The sequence below is a fragment of the Hyperolius riggenbachi genome, chromosome 11 (genome assembly GCF_040937935.1).
Source record: "Hyperolius riggenbachi isolate aHypRig1 chromosome 11, aHypRig1.pri, whole genome shotgun sequence".
NCBI classification, from domain to species: domain Eukaryota; kingdom Metazoa; phylum Chordata; class Amphibia; order Anura; family Hyperoliidae; genus Hyperolius; species Hyperolius riggenbachi.
The window spans coordinates 214,942,797-214,954,566 of NC_090656.1; the positions used below are offsets into that span (position 1 = coordinate 214,942,797).

An 11,770-nucleotide genomic window follows, 5' to 3' on the forward strand; every position below is an offset into this window, starting at 1 on the left:
TTTAGGCTGGAGGGGAGTGGAGGACGGGGGACCCAGGCGAGGGAGGGGGGGTCCGACCCCCCTCCCCGCCGCTGGCCCAATACCCCCGTCCTGCCAGCTACCCCTCCAGCTCGGCGGCCCCCCAGAGCGCCCCCCCCCCCCCCGAGGGGGGGGGAGGGGCGGCGGTGACAATTTTTAAAAATTTGCCTCAGGCGGCAAAAAGTCTAGGGCCGGCCCTGAGCATGACACATCGTGACAAACTTTGAAATCTGAAAAAAGTAAAGAAAGATATTGAAATACATAATTGACATTTTGTTGACTGGGATTTTTTGAGAACAAGATCACTTTAATGAGGGAACACCTGTATTATATTTGTATTCTTTAGCTCAGCTTTATATTTATACCCTGGCTGTACTTTGTATTTACAGCTATTCCAGTAGTTGGAGCAATAATGCCAGATCCCGCCATTCCCTCTGCTGGCCAGCAGATGACACTCTCCTGCGATATTTGTTTTTTTTATCCAAAAGAAGATCTGACTGTAGAATGGTACAAAGAGAACGAGCCACTGCCAGCACCAAACAACGAGATAAAGGTTGACAATAACAATCTGTACAACGCTACCTCCACTGTGACGCTCAGCCTGGAAATGAAGGACCTTGGAAAGAAATTTCAGTGCAAAGTTTCCCACCACAGCATGAAAACCCCTGAGATTCGAGAATGGACAATGAAGACCCCCTGAGTAAGTAACTGTAAAGAGTAAAAAAATACTAATGAAAAAAATGTAACAGAGCCAGGGGTGTAACAATAGACCCTGCAAGGGTTGCAGCCATAGGGGGGCTCAGAAGCCGCAGGGGACCCTATGTGGGGAGAAGTTTCTTTTCCCTGTTCTGAGAGACTGACAACTAAGGGCAGGGAGAGAAAAGGCCTTCTGTTCTCTGCACATTTGTTCTAATGCATCTGCTCAGCCACTGATGAGTAATCATAAAAAGGTTTTGCAGACAAAGATTTGTAGACAGTCCATATTCTATGCATCAGGCCCTTGTGTACAACACCCAACCCGCAACGTCTCTACCCCTCCCCAAGTGCTGTGTACTGTAGTGATACTGGAGAAGTCTTCAGAGCCAGTTCTGCTCCATCAGAGATGGTCAGAGTGAGTGTAATAAGCTGAGGTCTGGGAGCACACTTGTCTGTCGTTTTTCTGTATGCGTTTTCTGTACACTGTGAGGGTCTGATGTGTGAAAATATGAACGTTTCATCACAGAAGTCAATGTAATTGATAAAGAAAATGCATGCAGTGCTTCATTGCTGTCTGTTTTTATCTGCATGGGGAAAACACCTTTAACCCTCCTGGCGGTTTATCAAAATCCGCCAGGGGGCAGCAAAGTCATTTTTTGTTTCGCTACATGATAGCCGCTGCTCAGTGGCATCCCCCCCAGCCCCTCCGATCTCCTCCGCCATGGCGACGGGCCGGATGACATCACCGACGTCATCGAGGGGACTCCGATCCACCCCACAGTGCTGCCTGGCACTGATTGGCCAGGCAGCGCACGGGGTCTGGGGGGAGGCGGCCGCGGCGCGACGAATCGGCGGGTAGCGGCGGAAATCGCATTGCACAGGCAGCTAGCAAAGTGCTAGCTGCGTGTAGCAAAAAAAAATTATGCAAATCGGCCCAACGGGGCCTGAGCGGTGCCTTCCGGCGGCATAGCCCGGGAGGTTAAGTGTGCACTAGCCAATTGAATAACATTGGTCCTTAGTTTACCTGTGCAGAAAGAGAGTGTGTGTGTGTGTGTGTGGGGGGGGGGGGGGGGGGGGGGCATCCAAAGTTTTGTAGGCAGGCCCAGTGGTTTCTAGTTAGGCCCCTGAACAAAGCAATATTACAAATAGTGATACTACCCTTGGCCAACTTAATTCCCTAATTTACTGGCACTAGTCTGCTTTAGGGGACCCAGCACAATTCCCCACAAACCATGCGCACAATGCACACACTTTAGGAACAAATTGCACCACTGTCGCACCGTTCAATTTAATAAAAATTAAAATGTAATCAGCTTGTAGCCAAATAAATTGGCTAACAAAATCTGTAAAAGAAATGAAAATAAACCTGATACTTGGTGAGTACGAGGCCCTGGAATCTAGCAAGTCCCTCACCAGCGACCATCTTCCTTCAAATTGATATACAAGCACAGAACATATACATAGGTCATCACAGCTGAACCAATGGTTCCTTTCCATTTGACACTGCAGGATTGTACCTGACCTGAGTGTAGGGACTGCATAATGTCACATTTCGGTGAAATCCTCAAAAGGAGGCAAAAGCAGCTGTCACTGGATAAGTTTTAAAGTCACACAAAAAGAAAAAGATTAGGGTGAGCCAACATTTACAATACAATACAATAACATTTGTAAAGCGCTTTTCTCCCATAGGACTCAACTGAGCGCGCCCAAGCTGGGCTGCAGCTCTCTCAAAGCAATGCTTGTTAATTATAGTGAGTCTTCCTATACAATATCCATCATCCTCTTGTCTCCACCAGCCACAACTCTTTTCAAAAGTAAACTGCAGGTTCATTTGTTTTACTTTATGCAGTACAGAAATTTGTATTACATATTCTTCAATAAATGTTTATGGAATCAATCATCTAGGTTTCCATTAATCCCCATGGCCAATTTCGCTTTGATCAGGGGGAATATTAGCTCTCTAATATTGGTGTGGTAAGAGTTAAATTTAAATAAAGGCTACCGTATTTACTCGAGTATAAGCCGAGTTTTTGAGAGAGAGAAAATGGCTCCAAACTAGGGGTCTCGGCTTATACTCGAGTCATTATCATTAGTAACGCCCCCACCATTAAAAAAAGCTTCCTATACAGAGTGATGAGCTTTGTGCTGGCAGCTGCATGCTCCCTCCTCCCCGCTGCCATGTGCAGAGAGTGCTCAGTGTCGCTTCTGTTGTGTAACCCCCCCCCTCTGCGCGACGGCAGGAGTGTGTGTGGTATGTGTACTGTGTTCTGTGTTCTCTCTCGGGTGTCCCTGTGCAGAGTGGCAGTGCGTGCTCCCATCCTTCGCCCCATTCTGTGCTGCGATGGGATCCCTCGGTTTGGCCTGTCAGTAGTAGTCTTATTGCTATGATGCCCTCTAGAGGCGCCTCACGTCTCCGCAGGAGTCATGGCAATGAGACAGGTCGGGCCAAGGCATTCCAGCGTGGTGCAAAATGGGCAAAGTGATGGAGACGTGCTGCTGCTCTGTGTGGGGGCACTTGAGAGAGAACATGAAGGTCTGAGTAGAACACATGTTGCAGGGCTGAGGAATTCCATTGCAAAGCAGAATGGGGTGAGTGATAGGTCCATGCGCTGCTGCTCTGTGTGAGGGCACTCGGAAGAGGACTTTGCGGTACACATGCTCTACACATTCTGGTCTGGCAGGGGGCAGCCCAGGGGGGGATTTTACATGGCTGCAAGATAGATGCTCTGCGCATGGCAGAGGGAGCAAGTGACAAGGCTGTCAGAGTGCAGCTCACCCTTCTGTATATGCAGCTCAAGTGCAGACTAGGATTAAAATTCAGCAGTAGCTGCTGCACGAACAACACTCTGCTTATACTCGAATCATTCATTTTTTCTAGTTGCTATTGGTAAAAGTTGGGGGGTCGGCCTATACTCGAGTCGGCTTATGCTCGAATATATAAGGTACTTTAAAAAGAAGAGGACACAGCTGCATACCTCCCAACTTTTTGAGATGAGAGAAAGATTGGCACTTAATGCTCGCCTCTAATCACACCCCGACACACCCCTAGTCATGCATACCTTAAATATTTTATAAGAAAAATACATTGTTTTATAACTCAAAACACACTGGTCCTTTCTATCTTTGCTCATTTTGATTCATATTAGCATTAGAAAATAAGAAATATATCAATGTAAAGCATGATAATTAAGTAAAGAGCCTATGAATTTAAAGGATGGGAATAAAGTTTAGAGCCAGTTAAACATTTTTTTCAGTAGATAAAATACATATGGTATTTACACAGATCTGTACATCAGTCCTGAAAGAGGGACATATGAGGAAGAAAGAGGGACAGAGAGATTTGGTTCCCAAAGAAGGACAGTTAAGGGTTATGCAGTTGTACTTTGCAGGAGATGCCATGACCAGTGGCGTAGCTAAGGAGCTGTGGGCCCTGATGCAGGTTTTACATTGGGCCCCCAAGCACTGTATACATAACAATTGATACGGCGCACCAAAACCTGCCAATGGCAACCACAGTGTCAGAGGTGCAAGAAGGGGATGGGGAGCAGTTTGTTAATGATTACCTCTATTCAAAGTATCTGTAGAAGTGATTATTATGAGCAAAGGACCAGTAGAAAGCTAATGCTGCAGTTGAGGGAGGGCCCTTCAGGGCCCCTCTAGACCAAGGGCCTCGATGTGGTCGCAACCTCTGCAACCCCTATTGCTATGCCCCCGTCATGACTTTATAATAACACTATATACTGTAATGTTTTGTCTTACAGGTGATAGGACAACATAAAACAACGCACAAGATGATCCAGAGCTGCTGCCGTCTGTATGAAGGAAAAAGAAGATGGTTTCACAACAGTATTTGCACCACCTCTGTAAATCACACAGTACATTACTTTCGATATGTACTGTTTGAATCCTATGGATTTGCACTGTAACCTATTCAGAGGTGATCCGTTTACACTGCGTCAGGGTTGTGTTTACTTTACAGCCAAAGCAAGAGCTTCTGGATGATCTTGTTCATTAGGCGATGTGGCTTTATGGCTGGAAATGCGTATACAATAGAGTCCCAGTTATGTGGAACTTATCTAACCAGAAGCCTCAAACAACCAGAATAAATTGCTGACAGTACTCACAGTGGTGAAGTCCAACTTCTTAGGCTGTTTGTGGGCTCTGCTGTGCTTAAACACTGGCTTCCATGGCTCCCCCCATGGTTAATGTACTTTCAATTACTGTAGTTTAACATTTAATGGAGAACTCATGGCATGTATATAAAGTGGGGTATAGTACTGTATTAGCTTGGCTTATTTTTAACATGGAGTCTCAAGCAATTAAAAAGCACACCTATCCGGCCATCAGCTGATCCCCATTGGTGCCGAATAACTAAGACTGTACTGTATGTCTTTATAATGCTAGCTAGTATCCTAAACTACTGAAATACACTATAAGAATGACAAGCAGATTATACCATCAAATATAAAAAATAAAGTCAGTTTCCCATAAATATATATATAGTTTATATCGGAGCAGTGCTTTTCAGTGCTGCTAGATTTGGGCGCAGCCGGCACCGCCATAGACTATAATGGCAATCAGTCTATAGCGGCGCTCAGTGAGTAATGTCGGCTCCGTCAGAAGATGGAGCCGAAGTTGCTTAAAAAAACACAATAATTCGGCCTCCAGCAATCGATGGAAGCCGAATTATTTCATTCCCCCACTATCCATGGCGGCCTGGAGGGGGAATAGTAATTAACACGGCCCAGACTTGTGCAGAAGCAGGATCAGCCATATACCGGCTGTATCCTGCGCCCAAGTCTACCTGCGCCGATTTCATATGTATGCTTTTATGTATATATATATATATATATATATATATATACCGTATATTCCGCCGTATAAGACAACTGGGCATATAAGACTATCTCCAACTTTTCTAGTTAAAATATAGAGTTTGGCTTATACTCGCTGCATAAGACTAACCCTCTTCAAAACGCACACCAAATAAATATTTAAAAACATCATATACTGGTGCTATGTATGAACAGATATTGGTGCTGTATTGTATGTGATACCCAATATATAACACTGTATAGGCAATTGACTGGTTGGATTGGTCAACTCTCCCTCTCCTTAAAGTGAACCTCCAGACTAAAAATTGACTCAGCAGCACTGGAAAGGCTTGGTGTTTCTTTAACTGTTTCACAGCATCAGAACTTTTTTTTCTCTTATACAAGCCTCATTTTTAGCTGCACAGAAAAAAACTGCCCGGGCATTTTTCCCCTAATGCTGTGCAAAGCATGATGGGATTTTGATGTTGTTGTTCTCGTTCTGCTGTTTTGGTGCAATTTTTTTTTTTTTTACATTTTGAATTTGACATTTGAAGCCTAGCGTGTGCAGCTGGGAGGGGTTATCAGGACACAGGGCAGTTGGAACTGTGTCTCATGCTCCCTTTCACCTGCTTTCAACCAAAAAGATGACTGCCCCCATGACAAAGATGGCAGCCCCCATGAATCACAAACAATTGCCTGTTCTTTTAAAACGGGGTGGGTAAGAGATTATATTACCTATCTATTCTAATTAACATAACTAATGTAATTTAATGACAGTATGTTTTTTTAAGCTGAAGTTCCCCTTTAAGTGGATTGGTCAACCCTCCTTGTCTATGTGTTTATCAGAGGTATGGTATGGAACAATATATTGCGCTGTACCCATAAAACACGCCTCTTTCACCCGTCTGGCCCACCCTTGTATCCTATTTACCTCTGTAACGATTGCGGAATCATTTCTGTGGTCAGCGCACAAGATGTGCGCTGACACTGTGGAAATCCTCCACAAGCGTGTAATTTAACAGAACCCAGCTATGGTGCTATGCACCTGTAGAGGGAAATTCCCACCGGCAGATGGAGCTGTGGAGTGCAGAGGAACACAGCCTCTGCCCTGCCACAGATGCCAGATGGGAATTTGCACGAGTCGAAGCAATGCAGGGCTAGATAGCCTTTAAAAAGAGAGAGCACAGAAACAGAATGCATGTGTGTCCACCAATCTAGTCGCCACCCAGCGACGGTGAACACACAACAGCGGAAACGAAGTGGGAACGCAATCGCAAGAGTGGTGATTGCCAATAGGGACACAAGACCGAATCAGACAGAGAACAAGTGTAGCAAGAAAGACATAGCAAATAACAATGGTCAGAACGTCAAGGAAAATAACAAACGCTAGCTAAATGCGAACACCGCACTCATTCGCAACAGCGAACGCGTTAAAGACACGATCACCGCGCGTTAGGCGCCCAGTGATAAGCGTGCCACCCTAACTAACCAATGTAACCCAAACACGAAAATAGAGAACGTGAACGCTTGCTAAACGGTTACCACATCGAGCCTACAGCAAGCGTACGTACCGGACAAGACAGAGAGAAGGAGTAGCCAGCAGCAACCGCAGCCCTGGCCTACACTCCCAGACAGAGTACAGAAGAAACCACCGCCACTACCGCTAGGGCGGATGCGATAGAGACAGACAGACAGATGGGGCTACCAGTAGCAACCGCTGCTCTGGTTAGCACCCCTAAGGCAGAATACAGAAGGAACCACCGCCACTACCGCTAGGGCGAATGCTATCCCAACAGACAACGATTTCCTGTCGACCGCCGCTGGTGACAAGACAATCGCAACAGACAGACAGTAGAAGGCAAACAGATAATACAATCTGACTACGCTAGAAGGGATGCCTAGTGCAGTCCCAAGGAATTACTCTAAGATAATCTTAGCAAACAATAGCAAAAGGCTGATACTCCAGGTGAGTGAGCAGGAACAAACCATCATGACCAGCAAGGAATTCTGGGAATAAATGGTTTTTATACTGCAAGCCATCAGAGGAAGCAGCTAAGCAATTTGCATGACAAGTGAATGCAAATTCCTCCCCAGAACAGCAACTCTGCAGCTTGCAGAGTGGAGACAGGTCTCCTTTCCAGGGACCTGCAACGCTCAGAGCTACAAAATGGTCAAAAAGCTGTCTGGCTGTGCAGACAGCAGAGCAGATCATTACAACCTCCTTCTCTGCCTCTCAGATCTCACACATGTGCGCCTGTGCCACTTCACTACAGTCCTCAGCAGGGAGATCTGAGAATCAGTAACAGGACAGGTCGTATCACCCGGCATCAATGACACCCAGTGTATAAGACGACCCCTGACTTTTCAGATGATTTTAAAGGGTTAAAAAGTCTTATATGCCAGAATATACAGTATATCTTCCTCCCAGCTAACCTGTGTTCTCCCCCATATTAATATCTGAGGGTCTTAAACATTTAGGTCACATTACTGCCCTGCCACCTGGAACTACTATACCTCTGATAAGTGCTGTTACGACTCCTCCACTTCCAAAACCTTCGATCCCTCCGATACCTCTAAATAACTCTAAACCAAGTCAGTTTTTTGCCTAATTTTCTGCAGCAAACGTTCATTTTCCGTGATATCGTGCAACTTGTTAAACGATGCTCGAAGACTAGTGACCATTATTTGTTTTGCGTGAGAATCATGGTGGATCATGGGCGATAGTTCAGATTTCTGCCTAAGTCCATTGTTTTTAGTGGAAAATTTGCACCCCACCGTTCATCTTTCGTGTAACAGATAGATTGGGGAACGATCATACATCGGCAGAGTTCCAAAATGGCAAGATTTTAGTCCTCTTGCAATGACTGTAGCATGTACGTGGTCACGGGGTACCCTTCACTGCCACCACTCTGCATGGCGCGGGGGGGAGGGGGAGTGCATTACATGGAGAGACCTGGGTGTACGGCAGATGGCACCACCACAGATTTTCTATATATTTCATGCTATAATCTATTAAAGATCTGTGTACTGTGTGTGCCAGTAATAGATTTCCCTCTGACCAGATTAATGGCCCATACTCAAGGGCTACAATTGTCGCCGCAACATGCGGCGCGCGCATGTTGCGGCAGCAGGTTGCCCGTGAGTATGCGGCGTTGCACGGGCGCGCACCCTGAACTGTCACCCATCGCTGATGTCGCCAGGCGATTGGCGCGGTCAATCGCCTGGCAACAGTCGCCGCCGCAACTGTCGCTAGTCCGCGTGAGGACGCGGACTAGCGACAGCAACATAATTGCAAATAGACGGCGCTTCCGGCGGGGGGAGGGACAACAGCGACAGCTTCCGCCGCATCAGTTGCCAGGTCCCTCCGCTGTGTGTATGCAGAGGGACCTGGCAACGAGCTGTCGCCGGCATGTCGCGCACAAGCTCCCGTGTGCTAGCGACATGCCAAAAAGTTGCCCGTGAGTATGGGCCATTAGATCAGAGAGCTATCCGATGGTCGAATCCGGTGGTCATCTATTAGTTTATGACTACCTTGAAGGATAATTGAAGCAAGAGGGATGTGGTGGCTGACATACTTATTTCCTTTTAAGCAATACCAGTTTCCTGGCTACCCTGCTGATCCTCTCTCTCTAATACTTTTAGCCACAGACCCTGAACAAGCATGCAGCAAATCAGGTATTTCTGACATTATTGTCAGATATGCAGCCAAATAAATCAACAGGGCTGCCAGGCAACTGGTATTGTTTAAAAGGGATACATATCACAGCCTTCATATTCCTCTCACTTCAGTTGACCTTTAAAAGAGAAAAAAATAATTTCTGACCCCAGATGGCAGTCAGATAAATCCCTGGCTGTCGCCGAACCCGGAAGTAGCCGGTAGTTCTGCGCCTGCACAGTACCGTCCCGATGACGTCGGCCGGACCACGTGACCCGCGAGGTGGAGCGTAGATGACGCCGACCCGGAACCCGACCTGATAAGTTCGGCTGCGCCAGGGAAGAAGACCGGGAGCCTCCCGAGCTGCGGCGAGGGCACAGGACGGGTGCCACAGGCTGGAGGAAGCCCCAGGTAAGTGGATCTTTGTTGGGTTTTTTTTTACGTGGACACTCTCTTTAATCAGGTCACCTTTCAGTCAATCAGGTCACCTCTAAATTTGCTAAAACCCCCAACAACCTAGGGCTCTGCTCACTGAGCAAGTGAAGTGTGGTCCGGTGTTAGTCGAGGAGCAGAAATGCAGACATCAAACCAACAAACTTTGATTCTAGTGATACCTTTTAAAGAGACACTGAAGCGAAAAAACACTTATGAAATAATGATTTGTATGTGTAGTACAGCTAAGAAATAAAACATTAGGAGCAGAGACATAAGTTAATATTCTTTCCAGTTCCGGAAGAGTTAATAAACTCCAGTTGTAATGCAATGCAAAAAGAGCCATTGAGCTCCACAACTTTCAGGGCATATTCATAATGGGACGTTGCATTTTAATGCGATGTTAAAATCGCAATGCGTCTGTGTTTAGAGGTAACGCACTGCAACCAACGCAACATTTTTCAACGCAATGTTAACGTCGCATTGTGAGCGTCCCATAGGATTATCATTGCAGTGCAGTAAGCTGTGTTATAAGAGCCTGCAGCGTGCCACTATGAATGCGACCTCAAAGTCCCAGAGAGCTCTGTCTTCTGAAGCTTATTATCTCAAGTGTCTGTCAATGTATTTTCTTTTTCTCTGAAGATAAGGGTTCAAAAGTTCACTAGCCTGCTCTGTAAAATCATTTAGAAAGCTGAGTAGTGTGTAAACTGCAAATATTAGAGAATGATGCAATTATATAAAAAAAAAACACTATATAACTGAAAATAAAAATATGAGAATATTTTCTTTGCTACTAATAGTTCTAGTAATTATCCGTACTACACAACCAATTATATCATTTTTTTTTCCACTTCAGTGTCTCTTTAATGACTAACTGTACATGGCTTATTGCAAGATTACGAAACATTGTTTTTTCTTCAAGGAATTATACAGAACTGGATCAGAATTGTACAATAAGAAGTTTTGAATCACATTGTGTGTGTTTACCTGTAGTGACAAATGCTGCCAGAAGTTGAATCGATCTGAACACTGAGGATGTCTTTTTACATTTCAAAGTGGACACAACTGTGTGACATCGTGTCAGGTTGAGCTCACTAAGCAATAACTTTTCATATGGTCCAAAATATTGGGGGAAAACTGCAAATAAAGGGTACATTGCCTCCGCCCTCCCTTAGCAGAGTGTCGTTGTCCAATGTTATGAACAAAGTGCTCATCTCCACCTTATTCTCGGGAAGATGATCCAATGATCCAAAAGAAGTGATAAGTTGCATGGTGTGATAAGCCTGAGTACATATAGACTGTAAGCTTGCATGGGCAGGATTCTCTTCCTTTTGTTTGTGTAAATTGCTGCACACTATGTTAGCAACAATGTATTAGTTACTGCATCATGTACCGTAACTTATTTACCAATTCTGTATTATGCACGAATGTCTGTATTTATGTACTCAAATATAAATTCCTATGAATTCTATCACTTGCCAGATTTATTTTCTGTTTTGTTTTTTTTTTCTTTCATTTTGATAGTAAGGCAGGGAACATGCATGGTGGAATTGTGCGCGTTTTGCTGTGAACGACAAAATGCGCACGGCTGCAATGGCTGTTAAAGTTAATATCCTCACTCGGAAACGCACACTGTTCTTGTTCACCATTCACAGTTTTAAATCACACAGCTTTCTACATTACTCTGCACAACGCAATTTCGTAAATATAATGTATTCTGACTCAAAAAATTGCACGAAAAATTGTGGGCGGAAAACACAAATGGGAACCCACTGCAACGGGGATCCAGGAATCGCGAGGAAAACAGCCCCTGCAAGTGTGTTCCTTGCCTAAGGGTTAATATACTCCATGCTGTAAATCACAGATGGTCTTCAACAAAGATGATCAATGGTCAGAATTGTTGAGTTGGTGCAGATTTTATGCTCATTTTATGAAAATGTATCCAGCTTGGAATTAGGCTAATCTAAATGATCAGAAAATGGGATATCCAGTGTCCATAACGGAGCGGCTGGAGAGGACGACGAGGGAGCTCACATCTCATGGGACTGGAGAAACCCCCAGGTAAGTAGAAATGCAAAAATGATCCTGTCTCAGGTACCAACAGTCAGATTTTTTGGGGCCGATTTTGCACGATCAACATTCGGTTTTTGTGATA

The 11,770-nt window shown here is 45.2% G+C and overlaps 1 protein-coding gene across 2 annotated transcripts in view; it reads left to right on the forward strand.

Annotated features, from left to right (window-relative positions):
- LOC137537612 (cell adhesion molecule 1-like) overlaps positions 1-11,055 on the forward strand; it is a 61,876-nt gene extending 50,821 nt beyond the window's left edge. For both annotated transcript variants that reach the window (XM_068259496.1, XM_068259497.1), the window contains 2 exons: positions 408-718; positions 4,476-11,055. In XM_068259496.1, coding sequence (XP_068115597.1) covers positions 408-718 — 311 coding nt within the window. In that variant the 3' untranslated portion in view covers positions 4,476-11,055. The remainder of the gene's footprint in view (positions 1-407; positions 719-4,475) is intronic.
- Positions 11,056-11,770: the final 715 nt, after the last annotated feature.